Consider the following 13,494-nt stretch of genomic DNA (forward strand, 5'->3'; position numbering starts at 1 on the left):
GAATTTCCCTAATTAAATACTTTCTGTTTTCTCCTCTATCGCCCTGGTTGCTGACCCTCCTCCCCACTCTTACTATTGTCTGTTGTGGTAAGTTTCTACTTGTGGAAATTTTTTTTTTTTCCCCCCTTTCTCTCCCCTCCTCACCCACCACCCACCCCCCCACCCCCGCCTTTTTGTTTTTTGTTTTACACTGTGGAAACCCCAATTTCATTTTACCAAAGAGCTATGCCAACAGCAGGACCCCCTTCGTGTCACAAGGAAAGCAGTATTGCCAACTACAAGCACCGAAGTATCCTGAGTCTGGCACCAATGCATTTCTGAGATCTGCTTAAACGTACCAAGTAGTGTGTTTTTCTGCTTGTGTGTTTGTTCATTGAATAAATGTTGAATTGATTCTTTTTGTTTACTTACCAGTTAGGAAAGTTGTTAGGAAAAATCTTTTTCATGCTATGCCATGAGAATTCAAAAACGTTTTTTTAAAGTACACAGGGTGAGGTTGCCATCAAATAGCAGGACTCCAGGAGCTGCTACTTTCAGAAAATCGTTATTGGAAGACTTGTAATAGTTGGCAACACTGCAAAGGACCTTGGGTTAGAATTGAGCAAGACAATAACAGTGCTCATTTTGGTAAAGGTGGTTGGATTTTGCATTCTGCACAGTGCGTATGAAGGAGTTACTTTTATTCCTCCGTACTTCAAGCTGACTGTCTCCAGGCAGCTGCTGCTGTGTTGGTCTTGGTGAAGAAAGCAGATGATCACTCTTGCACCTGATTTTTTCAAATCTTGTTGGCAAAGCTTTTTGTGTGCGTGCAAGAGATAACTCTAAAACTTTATTCCCAGCAATTTTGAAAGGTATTTACCATGCATAATAACAAATCATGAACCTTCATAAATCATGGTGGCTGTTATCTGCTCTGCCAGTTCTGTAATGGCTATTCAGTGTTCACCTTCATTCTCTTCTCCTCCCAAAGACCTATTATTTTTCATAAAATAATAGGAGATGAAATGCTTTTAATAATTTCTGCCTCATATCTGCATTTTTAGCTCTTTAAAGAAACAAGACCATGGAGTACTTTTAAGTTATTTGTTTTCAGTTCTGTGATTAGATAGACTTTGGTATCTGCTACGTTTCAAAGGTCCTAGTACAGACTCATCCCGTATCCTTAATTCCAGGCATGAAACAGCTCTCCTAATCTCAGGGGACTGGCAGCTACTGAATGTCTATGTGAGGGGTGGAATGGCCCATAGACGTTTACTCTCCCGAAGGAGTTTGTTTCCATCCCCTTGCTTGCAGGTACAGATCCCCCAGCATGAGTCACAATTTGTGGCTGATGGATCCAGGGCTTTGTGGGAAGATGCTTGTCATGCTGGGGGCTAACCAGTGCTCCTCACTGCTGGCTCTTCTCCTTGGGATCTTTATGATAACTGAGTTTTCAGCAACCAAATTTATCAGTGCAGCTGGTTTTCATGACTATGAAACAAGTACATAAGTTGGGAGCTGCCTTCACATGGAGGCACTGAATCTCACCAGGCTTCCCTGCTGCTACTGCTCCTGGGACTTCCCAATGGCTCATTACTCTTATTTTACGTGTTTAGTTAATGCCACTAGAACTCCCCATTAATTTGTGCTGATTAACAGACAGCATGATTTTCTTCCTTCCTTCTTGTTATTTTTATAGCAACAGAAATGAACGCTGCCTATAATAAACAGCTGTCTGGGCAGATGTCCACATGGCAGATACCTTGTAGGGACCAGATTCTGTGAAAGCTTTATACCCTGGAAGTCACTCACCAAGGAGGTAGGAAAAAGCACGTGAATGAGAAGAGCAGCAGTAGCAGCGTGTCCTCCATCTCTGGGGCCTGCCCTGTGCCCATGGGTTGGGGTTGGATCCCACCAGCTTCCACATGGAGCAGCCCAAGACCCATGTAAGGTCTGGGGAGCTGTTTTGTATGGTAGTTCCCCTTAGGCAGACATGATGGTATCTTGGGAAGTGCAGGCCTGGAATCCTGCCTATAGCATTGAGGTTGAGTTGAAAAAAAATGGCAGAGGAAGCTGGAAATGCTGGGTGTAGGGGGATTTTAGCATAGGTAATATTGTCCAAATATTTGGAAAGGTAGTGACGGCTTTGAAAAGGTAGTGATGAGTAAATTAAGGGTTCAATAGGCTGCTCATTCCTATACGGATCCAGAGGGATAGGCTCTGGAGAAAGACAGGGAGTCCAGGGAAAGAGCAACCAGATGTTGCCAGATGGTACTTCCAATAAAACAGGAACAGCTTTGCAGCTGGGGGTTGCACCTTGGGAGGTGCTTGTGGGGATGGCTGTGGTGTGACAAAACCCTGTAGTCTACACTGGCAGGTGGAGCTGGGTAAAAGCCTGTTTGGAGGAGAGATGCTTGGAGGAATGGGCTAGAGCAGGGGTCCAAGGAGCCACCTGTGCCACATTAAGCATATGAGCAACTCTTGGTGCAACTCCTTGTTTTCTTAAATTGGAGCGTGTGTCTACACTCTTGCCAGAGCTGAGCCAATGAATTTGTATCTGTCGATGTCCCATAGTGAAGCCAAGATGTGGCCCACAGGCTGCTGCTGCCTCTGGTCACTTCAGGCTTCACTTCCACTTCAGAGCTGGGCAGCGGTGAGCTTTGCCCTCCTGAAGGTGCTTGGGTCGAGCAGCAGCCCTCGCCCCAAAAAGGCAACGCCGTGTCCTCCTGGCTGTGCCTGTCCTCCTGGCTGTGCCTCGGGCAAGAGGAGCCAAGCCGTGCCTGGGCAGCTCCAGCATGATGCCTCAGAGTTTCCTCCAGCCCAGGAGAAGGCAGTGATTTGCCCTGAGAGTGGTTTTTCCAGTCTCTGGAGTTTTCCTGAGGGTTTTTTTTATTATTATTATTTTGGCTTATGTATCCTCTTTGCCTTCCATAGATCATGTTCACCATCACTACAAGAGATCAGTTTTGCCATAGTAAAATACTAAAAAAACCACCTCCTATACACAGCAGCCAGGACATCTGTAAGTGCTGTTTGAAACCAAACACTAGCCCAGATTCAGAAACATTGAGCATTATATACTACATCACACTTTCTCACGAGAGTAAAGGTGAACATTTTGGAGTTTCTTGCTGAAAGGCATTTCTAGTTTGTGCATGCAGCGTGAGGTTTTTTAACAAAGCCAAAGGTGTGATTTATTTTTAAAGCATTTTTTTTTCTCTCTCTCTTAATCAGATTTTCTTCGTTACTTTTCCAGCAAAAATCTTTCTTGTTTCTCTACTTTTGCATTTCTGGGCCAAATTCACCACTGGCTGAAATGGAAGCAGGTACATGATACAGTGGATTGCATCTGCTTTCACCAGGAGTGACTTTGGCCCTCTTTACTAGACATTAGTTACTAGAAGAGAATGTAACACCTTCCAGTTGACATGCTATTTAAAAAGCACTTGCGTGTGTGTGTGAGTGAACTGGACATTGACTGCGGCCCAATCCTGCAATTACTTGAGGGTGGTTTACGTGGGCTCTGGTGGGGGCACTTCCCAGGGGTGGCTGTGTGCAATATCCTTCCTGTGTCCTGCAGGCAGCTGGGCTTCCCTGCACCTGCAGGCTACGGACCAGCTTAAGAGGTGTCTGCACAGGATTTGGAGAGCCTGAAATAATTACCCAAACGAAGGGACTTGCCTTTGACTCTTCCTCAGAGACATCTGACACCTCCAGACTCCTCCTGGGGTGGGAAGTCATTGCAGGGTTGGGCTAATGGTCGTGACTGATCCATATAATATCATGTTAGTTTGTTAATTTCATTGCGGTGTTTGCTGCTAAATGCATTCATGCTGAGTTCCAGGTGTGTTTTTCTTTTCCTTCTTTCTTTCTATTTTTTTCCTTGTTTTTTAAATTTCTGTTTTACTTTGCATAAATTCAGGAGCCTGCCTGCAGCCATGCTTGGGGGTATGCATGTCTCCATACTGAAATAACCTCTCGTTTCTCCAAACCTAGGATGGAAAGAGGATGTTTGGCACCTACTTCCGGGTTGGTTTTTATGGAACTAAGTTTGGAGACCTGGATGAGCAAGAGTTTGTTTACAAGGAACCCGCGATAACAAAGTTAGCTGAAATTTCCCATAGGCTCGAGGTGAGATGCTTGTAGCCGTCCTCACATTCTCTCTCTGAGTTGCAGTTTAACTCCTTTTGCATCACTTACATAAGAGCTGTAGGGCCAAATCACAGGAAGTGGTAAAAGTGAAAATCGTTGGGCAAAACCAGTGCTGTGCCTCTTGGGGACTGATGCTAGGCTGAGCTGAGAGAAACCATTGCCTGGCAAAAGAGTTTGCAGAGCACCGTGTGGTGACCCAGAGCCGGGCCAGGTGTCTCCTGTCCTCTTGCCAGTGCCACCTCTGCAGGAGGTGGAAGGAATGCAGGGAGAGGAGTCCCACAGGTTTTCCCTGATCTTGCAGCAAGAGCTGCAGACCTGCTATCATCATTTGAGAGTTTCTGGTGTACCATACTGTGTTTGCATTTCTCTTCAGCCGCCTGATGTAAATGGGACGATCTGGCCTTGAAAAAAGGCTGAGATGCGTTTCAGGGTCGGACTTTCAGGAAGTATTGCAATTTGTTGTCATTTTGTTGCCTTCACAGCATGTTCCTCTACTGGTAGAGACTGGGCCCTGTAAGGTGGCTGAATTTCAGAGCCCCTGAAGTGGGATATCACAGGTCTAAACTTTGTTTCAGCCCTGAACAAGCGAAGGCATCTCTGATAAATCTAACTGGGGTTTGGGTGCAGTTCCAGGTACCACCCAGCGATCATCTGTACCACGTAAGGGTTAGTCTGGCCTGGGTTTGTGCCAACTAACCTGTGTTTAGACAATGTCCTAGCACAGTCTGGGGGACATCATGGGTCGGAGGCTGTTCCACGTAGGCACTGTGCACAGACAAGGCCAGTCCCAAGTGGGAGAGGAAGAGCGTTCAGCAGCATGGCTCCAGGCTGTGTCATGCTGCTTGTTCGTAGGGCCAGAGGGCAGACCTGGCCCTGCTTCATTTGCTAGAATAGATCTGATGTCATGTTGTTGCTCACAGCAATTCAGCTGCTGTCACATTGCTCTGAAAGCAGCAGCGTTGTTTGAGGTTTAAGCGCATGAAACTGAGTTCAGAATCTGGCCATTCACCCAGCCCAGCAAAGCCATGCTCCGATGCAGCACCTGATTTCCAGGCAGATCCCGTATTGACCCCAGTTTTCAGTTGAGCTCACAGACACACAGCAAGCTCAAATGGCTTGTTCAGAACCACGCAGCGTGTGTGCATGCAGTTGGAAGGCTCCCGAGTTCTCCTGCCTTCCAGGGCGTTAGGCTTGTTTTTTCCTGTTGCCCCTGGAATGTGGCTGATTTAATTCTCCTAGGTTCAGCAGATCACATTCAGCCCCAGTACAGCTACTGATGAAGGCATGTTGAGCTTCACCTCCCCTGAATACGCATTTATCTCTCCAACCCCCTTCTGTAGTGGCTGCATTTGATGTTTTCTTTCAATGCATTTGCTCTTGATTGTAGGGATTTTATGGAGAGCGATTTGGGGAAGATGTGCTTGAAGTGATTAAGGACTCAAACCCTGTGGACAAATGTAAACTAGATCCTAACAAGGTAAGAACACAAGTACAGGTTTAGAAGTAGAACAGATCCTGAATGTTTGCAAATGTAATGGGGGACAGATCCTGAATTTCACCAAGTAGGCAATGAAATTCCATGTACAGAGCATCTTCTGACTGCTTGGGATGACAGTTGGTGAAAGTCACCCCAGCAAAGGAATGCAGAATTAACCATTTCATTCCCTGCCACAAGCCCTGCCCTTGTAGTGGTTGGTGGGAAGGGAGGAGGCCCAGGCTGCACTTGCCTTTCTTTGTAGTCTCCACTGAGTGCAAGGAAGGAAGGGACTTCAGTGGCCTCTGGCTTTTTTGCAGCTGCAGTGTTTTGTCATTCTTGTGCCACGTCCTTTAAGCGTAGCAGAAATAACAGGAGCATGTCTAGGAAACAGGACTGTGGCTTTGGGCAGGGCATTATCTGCAAGGAAAGGAAGGAAACGCTTCATGTGAAGAGCATGAGAGGAGAGGGGCAGTGAGCTGTGTTTTATCCAGTCCAGAAACTGCTGAGCAGCTACCAGCACCCCTAGTCCCCTGTCAATGCAAGTGTGATTTTTCTGAGCAAAGGCAAAAAACATTCCTAGTTCTTCCAGAGATGGCTTCAAGAGGGAAGAGCTGGGTTATTGCACTGCTAAAAAGCAGGGCACAGGAGTTGGTTTTTCTCCTCTGGCTCTGTACTTCACCATGCACGCCTGGGTTCCTTCCTGCAGGCCTACATTCAGATAACCTACGTGGAGCCGTACTTTGACACATATGAGATGAAGGACAGGATAACTTACTTCGATAAAAACTACAACTTGCGGCGTTTCATGTACTGCACACCCTTCACGCTGGATGGCCGGGCTCATGGGGAGCTGCACGAGCAGTTCAAGCGTAAAACGATCCTGACGACGTCCCACGCTTTCCCTTACATTAAAACCAGGATAAACGTCATTCACAAAGAGGAGGTGAGGCTTGTGCTGTCAGGAGCTTCCTGTGTTTGAAGGGAAATATTTGAGACTAAGGGAGTGGATGTTGCTGAAACTCAAGCATAATGGACTAGTGTACATGTAGTTTAATACCATGGCCGTGTCCCTTCACGCCATCACATTAACACAGATGCACCCTCCTGGCCATCACTAGCCTACCTGTCCCTTCTCTGTTAAAGGTGCAAAAATTTGTTAAGAGAGCGAGAGCAGCCGGCACTGTTGTGAGCTGCTCTGGGTGTTCGCTGCAGGGACTGGGTATGACACTCCTTCATTTTCAGTTAAGAATGTCTTGTTTCTGTTGCACTTTTCTCTGTTCCTATTCTACCTCAACTAAAACCAGACCGATGTAGTAATGCAGTATGTCCTGCCATCTCTTTCACCAGTGTATCCGGATCACAGCAGCTGGTATATGCAGAGGCCCTTGGTGAGCTCTGTAGTGATGCAGGTTGCTCCCTTCCATTCTGCGTGAATAGCGTGTCCTTTGCTCTGTGTTGCTGCTTACTTGCATGGCCTCAGCAGCCCTAGGCCAGTGGGGCCCTGAGGCTTTACAGAGAGTTATCCCATAGCTATATTAATTTTTAAAGGGTAGGTAGGGGCTGGTGAGAGTGATGGGACATAATGGAAAATGCTTAGGCACTAACATGGTGCTGTAACCCTGGGCAGATGGTTGCGGTGACTGTTAAAGGATGCAAATCTGCCCGCTCGGAAGCAACCTCAAAAAGCTCTTGAGTAGCCAGATGTAGAAACACATGTAGAAATCAAACTTTTTCTTGATGTTCCTGAACAAAGACTGAGAGGATGCATTTCTGAAGTGCTTCTGTCCAGACTGCCAGTCCTGGTGGTGTCCTCCACCACTTCGGTGTGCGACCCCAAAGCTACCTTGGTGTTTCTGAAAGTCTGTGTCTGGATGGCAGTCTCAGCCATAACAAGTGTCCTCTATTCTGGCTACACCCTTAGATCATTTTGACACCCATTGAAGTTGCCATAGAGGACATGCAGAAGAAAACACAGGAATTGGCCTTTGCAACCCACCAAGACCCTGCGGACCCAAAGATGCTGCAGATGGTGCTGCAAGGATCAGTAGGTACCACAGTAAATCAGGTGAGGATCACTGTCCCAGTTGTAGACAGTGGAGTAGTACGTATCAGTGTGGTGGATGCTTTGGGCCTTATTTCTAAATTAGCTTGGCTTTTTTTCCCCATTCAATCTATGGGCTGTGTTTAAGGTCACTGGTAGGTCTAGACCAGCTGCTCTCAGTGACTTTGCCATTTGAGTAAGAGTCCTGAGAATGTGATTAGATCTGGAAAGTGGCTGAGAAGGGACCTCACTCCCTCAGTGACCTGCTTCTTCCTAGCATTCACAGTAGTTTCTGCCTGCTTCTCCCTCTCCCTTAAGAATAAAAAAGTAAAAAATATTTTATTGCTTTTCCTTTGGTTAGCCATGCTCTGGTGGGTGGAAGTAGGGTTGTGTGCTGTTGTGGTTTTTGAACAGAATGGAAAGCCAAACTAGTGAATGGAGAAAAACTGAGGAAAAACTGAGGCAGTAAGAGTAAAGCTCTACTAATACGCAAGCTGGAAAAATATCAGCTGGAGTGTCAGGTTCTGGGTTGAGTCTGCAGTGCTGGCAAGCAATTCCTTGGTTCTATCTGCATTGTTTAAATTTTGTCTTAGTTGTGAGTTGAGCAAACTTTGTCGAGAGTCCTTGTAAGAGAAAACAACGTAGAATTGATGCCTTTTCTCACACTGTCTTCCAAAAGCAGAGTTTTATTAAAAAAAAAAAAAAAAAAAAGCCTAAAAGAGATTCAGTTGTTGTGATGTTCAGTAATTTACGCCAGATGTACCAGCTGCAATTCAAGATGCATTCTGTAAGGAAATGTTGCATTTTACAAATGTTTCTATGTGCAAGAAGTTTCTCCAGTGATTGGATATAACAGAGGGTTCCAAGAAACTTTCTCTCTTCTGCTTCTAAAGGGACCATTAGAAGTTGCACAAGTTTTCTTGTCTGAAATACCCAACGATCCAAAGCTCTTCAGACATCATAACAAACTACGGCTCTGTTTCAAAGACTTCACAAAAAGGTATGGAATATTGTCTTCCAGCTGCCTGCCAGATGCAGTTATTACTACCACACCAGACAGGAACATGTACAATATAACATGGGGGATATCCAGAGAGGGGAGTATCTATGTTGTAACTCCATCTGTCCAGTTTCCATATGCAGCTCCCAGTTGACTCCCTGTTTCTCTGGTGCTGCTGGTCCATGACTTCAGGGCCTGAAGTTGTTTGGCTTTGCTGTTTATCAGGAATGACTTGGTGATCACAGTTCAGTTGTGAACAAGCGTTCCTGTTTTCAGGAAACACAGCTAGCCACGCTGGCACAAATGAACTCACAGCTTGGCAGTGTCAGGAGAAACTGCTGAATTGGCCAGGAGATTTAATTTCCTTCTGAAGTCAATTTCTCCAAACGGAGTGGAAGCATGCTGGCAGAAGTCTCTCAAGAAATAAAGAAATGTGATGGCTGCTTTACTTTCCTCTTGAGTAATGCAGGCTGCAGTCCTAGTCCAGCATCTTTTGCAAGCACCAAGAAATTAAAAAATGCATATATAATTGAAATAAAAATGTTCCAAGCAAACAGATCCAGTGGCAACGTAGTTTTCTCATATGTAATAATGTCATTGATGATACAGCTATTTTCCTGCTCTTTCTTGAAATTACACCTTTGCAAGTAGAACAGTTCCTGATGAACATCTCAGTCTGCTATTTATTAATCTTTCCTGAGGAGAGCAGTAGATCTACACATCTTTAAATCCTCTTGGGCTGGAAGTGGCTATGTGGAGATCAGCTTTTCATTTCTCTTCAGAATGTAACTACAGAGTAAATTTAAATAAAAAAGGAGTTGTCACTCTACAAGTAAAATGGAAATTGGAAATATGACACCCTCTCCTTTCCTCATGGACAGCAAATGGTTTAACTGAGTCTTTATTACCCAAAATACAAGATAGAAAAGGATATTACGTGTCATCCCAGAGGAACAGAATTAATTTTTTTGGTGCTATTAGATTAACAGCTCTGTAGCAAGCAGGTTCTTTTTTATGTGCCCAAGTTTCACGGGCTTTTGTTTTCTAGATGTGAAGATGCTCTGCGCAAGAACAAGAGCCTGATTGGTCCAGACCAAAAGGAGTATCAGCGAGAACTTGAAAGGAATTATCACCGGTTAAAGGAAGCTCTCCAACCTTTGATAAATAGAAAGATCCCACAGTTGTATAAGGCAGTGCTGCCGGTCACGTGCCACAGGTGGATATTTGATTTTACTCTTTCAGCAGAGATAAGGAGGGTGTAAAACTCGGGACTGGGATGTCTGATCTTCCTGGTGAACCTGTGACATTTATTTGTTTTCAATTGTGGCTCTTTTGGTTGAGTCCATTCCTTTCCCCTTCTGTCCTGACTTCAGAGCACATCCCCTTCCCAGCAGTTATGGTAGGTGGTGTTTGCAATGGTTCCTTTCGATCCTGATCTATGACAATTATTTTTTTTTCATCCTGCATCCCATTCTTTTTAGATTCAAAACCACACTCAGTTTGGCAGGACTTTGACACTTGTTTATTCCCAGCAAAACTGGGATGACGAGCTCCAGGGGCAGGCAGGGTGGAGAAATAGTTGGTGTCCTCCATGCTGGAAGACCAGTAAACTGGAATCCAGGCTGTTTGTTCACCTGTGATAAGACTGAACACAAAACCCCACCGGGAATGTATGAAGCAGGTCAGAGCCCATAGCACTGTAATCCCCTGGCACCAGCTGCAGCTGCGCAGGGTGACTTTGGGTACATAAAGTTTCTATCAAGGTTCTGGCTCCCAGAATAAGGAACAGAAGTGTTTTCCAGCAGGTACTTCCCATGTAATCCTTGGTTGGCAACCCCTGTTGTATCCCCTGTCAGCAAGGTGGGCTGATGCAATCCAGCAAGACTGCCCTGGCATCGTGGGCTCACACCAGTCAGTGGGGTGGGGGGTTGCTGGAGGGCGTTTTGTTAGCTCCGAGCAGGACACTGACCATTGTGTCAGTGCTTTTAACAACAGACTCTTTAGGAGATTTGTGTGACTGTGGACTTGGGCTCACGTCCACACCATTGGTTTAGGAGAATACAGCCCTGATTTTGAACCTCTCCTCATGTAAATGTTGTTCAGTGGTAAAGAGCAATGGCGAATAAACATAAAAATGTTGTGAAGAGAGAAACTTGGCAAAACTACCTTACAAAAAGAGCAAGACTTAGCGCTGGAGGAAGAAGGAAATGAGTGTTCCCAGCTCACACAGCAGTGCTTAGAGATGTTTCTGTAGTTGAATTTGATGTATTTTTCTGTCTGCTGAATACTGCGGAAAGGCGGCTTTCCCTCATGACCTAGGTTCATGATGTTTTAAGCTCCCCCCAGATGATGTGCTCAGTGCTAGCTGTTCTCTGCTGGAGTCCGGTACTGACTGGGGATGGTGGGAGTATCAGGGCTCCCTTCCCCACCCAAGCTTTTGGCATGGTAATTATTTTCTAATCTTGTGAATTTCAGCCTGTGCACGGAGTCTAATACAGGTATTCCAGGCAAATTCCACTTAAGAGATTTATTTGAAAGTCTTAAATTAAGATTTCAGTAGTGCAGATGGTTAGTGCCATTTCTCTGCGTATGTGCAAATGAAACTTTCCATCAGCTTCCATGTCGGTAAACCTTGGGCGGTTGAGTAATCCCAGATACAGACCCAAAACCAATTCATTTGAAAAGCAATGAGTTAATGTCAGTGGACTTAATGTTTGTAGTAGCCAGCTGTAGGAGATACCGGAAATCAAGTACAAAATCAATCATCTGATGAGGCTTCTTACTTCATCATGAAAATATGAGCTCATCATTGTATTTTCTCTCCCTCAGAGACTCCTTCAGCAGGATGAGCCTTCGCAAAATGGATATCTAAACAAGTTAAAAACCAAAATAAAATGGCACTTAAAATTAAGGTTTTGAAAAGAAAGAGCCTTGTTATCAGCGCTGGGAATCAAAGAAGTTTTATTGTGAAATAAAACTTGGACTTCGTCCTGGACATCCCACACACCTCTTCTTCCATCAAAGTGTTCAGTGGCCAAAAATCATTCTGAATTGTCAAATGTAGACTTATCAATGTTTGAAAAAAAATCATGACAGTGGTATCCAGAGTGTTGGTGATAAGCTGTAAACTTACCTGTTTTTTAAGGCATTTTTATGACTCAAAGGTACACTAAACGCATTTACCTTTATTTATAGCATTACCTAATGTTAAATTTATTTACATTTAGTTCATATATTTAATTTATATTAGGACCATACGCAAATGCATTTTTGAAGTTTTTAATGTAGTGACGATGGTTATTTTGATGGTACTATTAAATATGTGAATGTTTACACTTTAATTCCCTGTGCATTGGACTTCAGAGCTCGCCATCCTTGGGAAAAAGGTTCAGAGAAAGGTAAGTCTTACAGTAACAACTTCCTAACCAAGTGGTGATTTTTTAATTATCCCTTTTCCTTTGTAACTCTGAGTACAAATTGCTGCAAAGAGAAATCCATCTGTGGCCATCAGAAGAATGGACGCACGTGTTGTTACCACTTCACCTCGTTTGGTACCAGTGAAGTGGAGTTTCAGCATGACTTCTGTGTGTACGTGGTCATTTCCACCAGATAGGAAGTCCAAAGAGCACAGTCATCTCCTCGTAATTTTGAATGTGCAATTCATCTTAGCAATGTACATGCAACTAGACTGCTTTTTGTGTCCCTTTTTCAATTTAAAAACTTAATTTCATGGGGGAAAAGAACATAAAATGACTTCATATAGTTTAAGTTAAAAGCTTACATAGAAAGCATTCTTTGCATTGTTACTTACGTAAAGAAAAACATCTGTTTTACAGCCGTTAGTTTGGTGGCTAACACAGCACTTCAAGGAAACATCATTACTGGAGCTGAGTACACAACTCCTACATCTAGCCCTTTATATTTTTGCCTCTCTGTATTGAACAAGATTCCTTGGAAGAGGTGGTATGTGATTAAAGACAAGCTTATTCTCTATAAATACCTAAATATGCATCCATATACATATATACACACATATATATTAACCTTCAATTTTATAAATATACCTTTTATGTATATAAAAATAGAAGAAAAAAATGGCATTTATACATGAGCTGTTAAAATCTCAACAATTATACATCATCACTTCCAATTTGTATTTGAAACTGAAATTGTTTTTTTACCTTCAGTTCTAACATACACATTCCTGTATGTTAGAAGATGCTGAGGGTGTTTCTTTGGGGTTCACCCCTTCTATTTTAGCAGCTGGAGCTGCAGCATCGGCACCTTTGTGCATCAGCAGGGAAGGTTTAGGGTGGGGAAGGTCTTTGTTATTCTTGATGCTTATTTCAAGTGATTAGTGGCTGACCATCAGTGTGCTCGTAGCAGGAATACTATACACTTACTGCTGAGCAGGGCTGGAAAGGCACTGTGTGTGGGAGCCCCTGCGGGCTGTAGGTGCATGGCCTGCTCCAGCAGGACGGTACCCCACGGGATGGTGCAGGGCACGCTGGCTGTGGGGACAGGCAAGTGGTACTGCCAAGTTTTGCTCCCTCTCCCATGCTCTTTTGTTTCAACAGCTTCACAGCGGCGGTGCTTTTGGTAGCATAAATACGTGCTGTGCTCTGCTCAGCCTGCTGCTCCCTGACTGTTTCCTGTGACCACAAGTAATCCTGTGTTACAGGGTATAACACTGGGAAGCCTGCATGGAGTTTCTTGCCTAAAGCCAACAACTCTAACCTAAGCCTTCCCCCCTACCCTGAGCCACTGCAAAGGCCTATTGCAAACACTAAGGAAGGAGAGCGTTGCTTTGCAGAAGTATATGAAGAGGCATGTGAAATATTTACG

The 13,494-nt window shown here is 44.5% G+C and overlaps 1 protein-coding gene across 9 annotated transcripts in view; it reads left to right on the forward strand.

Annotated features, from left to right (window-relative positions):
* DOCK7 (dedicator of cytokinesis 7) overlaps positions 1 to 11,990 on the forward strand; it is a 109,662-nt gene extending 97,672 nt beyond the window's left edge. For 4 of the 9 annotated variants that reach the window (XM_080406318.1, XM_080406322.1, XM_080406323.1 and 1 more), the window contains 6 exons: positions 3,985 to 4,110; positions 5,519 to 5,608; positions 6,315 to 6,551; positions 7,530 to 7,673; positions 8,543 to 8,649; positions 9,698 to 11,472. In XM_080406318.1, the coding sequence (XP_080262444.1) occupies positions 3,985 to 4,110; positions 5,519 to 5,608; positions 6,315 to 6,551; positions 7,530 to 7,673; positions 8,543 to 8,649; positions 9,698 to 9,911 (918 nt within the window). In that variant the 3' untranslated portion in view covers positions 9,912 to 11,472. The other 5 variants (XM_080406319.1, XM_080406324.1, XM_080406321.1 and 2 more) reach the window with 3 other exon arrangements.
* The last annotated feature ends 1,504 nt before the right edge of the window (positions 11,991 to 13,494 follow it).

This window comes from Falco punctatus (genome assembly GCF_963210335.1).
Source record: "Falco punctatus genome assembly, chromosome: 11".
Classification (NCBI taxonomy): domain Eukaryota; kingdom Metazoa; phylum Chordata; class Aves; order Falconiformes; family Falconidae; genus Falco; species Falco punctatus.